This window comes from Eurytemora carolleeae, unplaced genomic scaffold, assembly GCF_000591075.1.
Source record: "Eurytemora carolleeae unplaced genomic scaffold, Eaff_2.0 scaffold788, whole genome shotgun sequence".
Lineage (NCBI taxonomy): Eukaryota > Metazoa > Arthropoda > Copepoda > Calanoida > Temoridae > Eurytemora > Eurytemora carolleeae.
The window spans coordinates 159,037-164,992 of record NW_019396678.1 but is presented as its reverse complement, the minus strand read 5'-3'; the positions used below and the strand labels follow the sequence as shown (position 1 = coordinate 164,992).

General features: G+C 37.1%; 1 protein-coding gene across 1 annotated transcript; it reads right to left on the bottom strand.

Annotated features, from left to right (window-relative positions):
* On the bottom strand, positions 1-4,941 carry LOC111707280 (ATP-dependent RNA helicase DDX54; the record flags this gene model as incomplete). Its single annotated transcript, XM_023480361.1, is given in 6 exon segments — positions 1-101; positions 1,377-1,447; positions 1,694-2,752; positions 2,940-3,355; positions 4,180-4,462; positions 4,811-4,941. Coding segments are annotated over 6 exon segments (2,047 nt in total), but the record flags the coding sequence as incomplete, so codon positions are not given.
* Between the last annotated feature and the right edge of the window lie 1,015 nt (positions 4,942-5,956).

The window sequence follows — 5,956 nt, the reverse complement described above, 5'->3', positions numbered from 1 at the left end:
TGTTAGTTTTATAAGTTGCTGAAATGTATACTCCACTCTCCGTTTTAATCCTCTTCTTGTCATCCTGAACTCTCACATACTTCTTAGATTTTGCATCCCACCTAAACACATTAACAATATTCATTCAAAAAATAACAATTATTTCTGTATTACTGTGATAAGATTTCAAAACAAGGCCAGCAACATCTCTTCCGATTACAGAACCTTAAAATAATAATGAAGTTTGAATTCGTAAAAAGTATTCCTCCTTGCACGCTTTTAAAAAAGGCCATCTAAATATCGCTTTTAAAATTTATGTTTTCATATGATGTGGGGTAATCATTGTTCAGAGAGATAATTTATGTATTTTTATTCATCAGTCATTTAATTACTTCGGGGATTAAAGAGGAAAAATTTAATAATTAAAGGGAGTGACCGGCTATGTAACGTAGTTGAACTGAGTATGCAGTGTTGTGGAAAACTTCTTTCTTTCGGATTCATTAGACACATTAAACTTTTTGAAGATCTGTAAATCCTGAGATTATGCGCAAATTCGACGTTCAAAACTCCTACTTTGGGGGTGGATACGTTTTCAGAATAGTTTCTTTTAATTATTAAATAACGACGACAAAATATGTCTTTAAAAAGTTTAGTATGTCTCAAATGAATCGAAAGAAGTTTTCCACAAGACTGCATACTCAGTTCAACTACCTTACAATACCGGACACTCCCTTTAAATCAAAATTTATCCCTGCAAGGTATGACCACTCACGGAATTTCTAAGAGGAATTAAATTAATCCGTAAGTCCAAAAAAGATGAAGTCCAACTCTTGATCCCTGAGATTCACAATACAAAAGTTCTGTACTCAGAGATCGGAGCTTTGTGTGGAGATCATTATCCTTAAACTTGATTTCAATATTATCCAACACGAGCAGTGGGCACTAAGAATCTATGCTTGATCCATAGATCAAAGTTCCTGCTCTAGGGTATGACCACCACGGGATATCGAAGAGGAATTGAATCAACCCGTAGGTCTGCCAAAAAGTGGATATCATTGCTTGATCCCAAGATTCACAATGCAAAAATGATGACCACAGATCTAAGAACTTTCATGTGAATACTTATAATTCCGATGGCATGATCGCATAATTGGTGGATCAGTGCTTAATCTCTTCACTTCAGTCATTCCTCCAGGGTAGTTACCATGCGGGATATCGAATAAAAACTAAATTAATCTGCAGATTAACAAAATATTAAGATAAAAAATTAATCTCGATATCCATCTCACAAGAGTTCCCAGCTTTGGTCATATTTGAAATTAGATCTCAAATCGCCAGTTTTAATCGGTCCTTGAACATGGATAAAACAATGGCGGGAGGGGAGGGGTGGTACTTACTTCATCATTCCTTTCTTCCGTCTCATGTGAACATCTTCGTCTCCTGTTAGGTCCAGCACAGCTCCATTAGCCTAGACGTAAACCAAAATTTAATGCACAATCAATCAATAAATCGATCATTAAAGGTTCCATCGTTGTATTACCCTTAAAGAAAAAATCAATAAATTTTTTATCGGAGAAAAAAGCGTGAAGTTTTTAGTTTAATTTTTGAATTTCCTTAAAAGCTGGAAAGATATAATAAAAAATTGGAAATAAACTTTCTTAAAAATACCCCCCCCCTCCCCCCACGTGCACTGCTACATTAAGGTATTGATTACCTGTGAGTCGAACCCAGTATTGAGAGTATACCCTGACTCAGTATGTTTATCTGAAGCTTCATAGGGAATATAATTCTCATCCTTCCCACGGGGTTTCTGCTTCTTCTCCCTGAACACCTTGGTCTTGTTCCAGCTCGAATTCACCACCGTGTCGAAGGTGTTAAGGATATCGTCCTCGGTACTACTCTGAAGGTTGGACGGAGCAACCTGAAGAACCTCCTGGTTAACCATCTTACGGCGCTTGGCTGTCTGATCTATGATATTAGCGTGCATCTTTCTCTTGGTATTCATGATATCGACGATTTCTTTATTCTTGTTCGTGTTTCCGATCTCAAAAATCGTCGATCTTGGACGAAATTTCTTCATTTCTTCGAGAATGTTTGATCTTTTCTTGTCATTAGTTGAGATGGTTTTAGTGAGCAGAGGATGATCTCCCATTTGTTGAATTTTTAATTCTTTTGTTCTCTTCACACTCTCAACACTAGCTCCTTGCCTGCACTTCAAGTACTGCTTGTAACCGTTCTCCGAGATCTGCTTTGCGCTCTGCAGATCGACGTTGTCGGCGTGCCAGGCGTTAAGCATATCAGAGAACTCGTCATTAACGATTTGTGGCACACGGCCGATCATTCTGTGCCATTCAAGTTCAGGATCGGGGTTTAAAGGGATTATCTCCGGAGAACCGCCCAAGAACAGCTGTAAATCTATAAAATATGCGGTCTCGTCTGTCGCGACGAGAGAGTAAGCAGTTCCTGTTCGTCCAGCACGGGCAACTCGTCCGACCCTGTGGATAAATAGTTTACTTTTGGCGGGAAAATGGTAATTTATCACGTTATCCAGAAGTGGGATATCAATACCACGTGCCGCTAGATCAGTTACGACCAGAACAGGTAACTTCTTGCTCGAAAACTTTGCCGCGTTAATCTTCCTGGCGGCAGGGTCGAGGTTGCTGTAGATGTAAGTGGCGGGTATCTCGGCCAACTCCAGGAGAACCTGCAGATATTCAACATGGTGCCGAGTTGCCGTGAATATAACAGTTTGTTGACCAGCAGGGATAACTTCCTAAAAATATAAACAATGACAATTTCTCCTTTTTCTCAAATATTTTTTAACGAAAATTAGCAAAATTAACATCTGATTTTTCCCATTCTCCCCCCCCCCCCAGAAAAATGGCCCCCATTGGCGTAGAAGTTTACAACAGTGATTTTTAAGGAATAATGGAGATAACGATATTTAAATCATATCCTACCTTTAGTAAATATAGAAGACAAGCATCCTTAGCATCCGCTCTACAATTGAAGAAAGCTAGCTTGAGAGTATCCGGGATCTTGGATTCAACATCCAACCTGATCAGGGTTGGGTCAGCTAACCCAGCCTTGGCAAAGTCCACCAAGAGCTTAGGAAGGGTCGCTGAGAAGAGAACGGTTTGTCTTGAGTCCGGGAGACGAGCAAGGATTTCTCTAAGTTGTTCTCCGAACCCCATCTCGAATAGACGATCTGCCTCGTCGAAGACGATGTACTCGACAGAGTTGAGCTTGAGTCCCATCTCAAGACAGAGATGAACAAATCTACCCGGGGTTGCAAATATAACATCAGGGTTCTCATGAAGAGCAGCAAACTGTTTCTCCATGGCATCTCCTCCGAGAACACTTTCAAATTTTAGTCCTAAAATATTTCAACTTTAATGGCTTAATCACAAGATTATTTTTGGTTTCAAAGTAATGTAATGTATTCCCCTTTTTTTAATTAGTTCAATTGAAAACTAGTTTCATTCTAAATTGATTCCTATGTCTGTTAAAGCTCCAATCCGGTGTCTTTAACCTTAGATTTTCCAGGGGTCCATATAATTCCATTTCTGATCCCAAATTGGATGGAGGTTGAAAGTACATTTAGGGGCATGAAAATACACTTTCTGTGTCATTGTGAAATTTGGCAAGTTTTTTTGTGTACATATACTACGCTTATGAAATGTGTACTGCATTTGGGGTGTTTAAAGTTGTAAATATCAGTTATCAATATAATAAATAAATTATGATATGCAGAAACATAAACAGTTATATATCTTCTGCAGTATGGAATTTTTTCTACAACTTGACATCATACTTCCAACTGTTTACAGCAACAACATGGTTAATTTCTTCCCCAAATATCAATCAATCAACATTCGGCATAGTATTGGATGGAATTATGTGGCCCCCTGAGATTTTCTTTGGACTTTTTGGGCATTTATCCCTTATATCTTTCTTGCGTGTTTTTTTTGTGTGTCCTATAAATATCAAACCGGCTTAGGCGATATGGCCAAGTTAAAAGTGAAAATTTTTATAATCAATCAATGCTAACAGAAAAATTGCGAAAATATTGTTTTATTTTCACGTAAAAAAGGTTGCGAAAAAAACAACAATGAGAAGCTAAGATTGTTACTAGAAAAGGGGCGTGAAGCGCCCTGGTAGATCATTACATAATAAGTTTAACGATTTTACTTAACTAACCTGTAAACCTGCCTAGTTCCTTGGCAAACCTTAGAGTTTGAAGAGCAAGTTCTCTGGTTGGAGAGAAAATAAGAGCTCTAGCTCCGCTCTTGGCTGATCTACATTTTAGTTTCTCAAACAAGGGGAGCAGGAAGCAAGCGGTTTTCCCGGAACCCGTCCTTGCCATGGCAACAACATCTTTTCCGTCCAGGATGAGAGGAATTGTTTTTCTCTGGATCGGGGTGGGAACCTTGTATCCTTTCTTCATCACACCTCGGAACACTTCTTGGGATAGACCCATAGCCTAGAGATAAATTAAGTTTATCTCAAATACAATTTATATTTGAAAGCATCAGATTTTTTCCCTCTCAATTTTCACCAGATTTTGATGACTGTACTGTGTCAGTTCCTTATATTCGTTTTGAAAATATGTGCACAATTTTTAAAAAAGACTTTAAATTGCGAGAATGAACCAACAGATTTTTTTCAGATTTAAACAAAATAACCTAAAGTGAACAAATTATAATTAATAATAATAGTAATGATCCTCGATAATGCACCGGTTTATATAATTTGTAATAAAATACTTCTCTCATTTACGAATTATTTTTGTTGAACTGAGCAAAACAAAATGGCGGGGGGGGGGGGTTACCTGAAACCCTCCACTTTTCTTCTTCTTCCTGTTCATTTCCTGAACCATCTTACTCATATCCATCCCCTCATCTTCCACCTCACTCCCTTCACCGAGCCCGGGGAAACCAGATAACATTCTGGATCTGAAAATTATAAAATATGTAAAGTTTAATTGTAACGGATACGGTTCAGTACAAGGTACGATATATAGATTTCTTGTTTCAGTAAACTGGAATATGTACAGGGCACGTCCTTGCGTATACTAATCATAAAATTATTGTTATTCAAATCTAGATTTGGTTCTAAGATGTACCGAATTTACAACATAACATTATCAAAATAACAACAACACGATATAAGTGACCTGGATTTATAAAATAAATACAAAAAGTTCACATAAAATTATTATAAAAATCGTTATTGGTTCTAAGACATACAACGATAAAATTAACAGTAAAACAAAATCATAGGGTTTCGCATAGAATATATTATTTATATATCGTAAAATGTATATGTAGTTGATGATAAAAGACACATTTTTAAGAACAAATTCTTGTTAAATTCGGGTTAAAGCCAAAAAAAACAGAAAAGGACATTTAGCAAAAATAAAATGATCAACATAAGAGTACATGGGGGAAAGTTGTAAGCGAGGTAGTTTAAATTTCTGAGATCTGGAGACAAAATGTGAAGGAAACACATTTAAATAACACTTTTTCATGTATAAGTGAAAAGCACAAAGTATCAAAATAAACAGAAAAGTATATTAGGGCGTTACACCATAAGTTTATTGGCGTAAGCTCACATTGAAGAGAAATGTAAGCAAGGTGATAAATACGAATTAAATTTAATGGCATTCAAATTCAACAATTTTTAACAAAATTTTAGCTGCGGCTAAGACAAGCTAGGGGGCCGAGCGCCGCGGCCAGGAGGCCGGGCCATATGGTAGATTATACCCATTGCCGGGAGCTGCGGCCATATGACCAAAAATATCCATGTGATACATTTGATACCCATGTACGAAATTGATAGGAGGGGGGGTCCAAAATTCGTATACTAGGAAATTACCTAATTAATATAACACATTTAAACTAGGACAATCATGTGTCCTGAAAAAAACTTCATAAAGTTAAATTGTTCTGGATTTGGTGAATCTAAGATTTTAAAG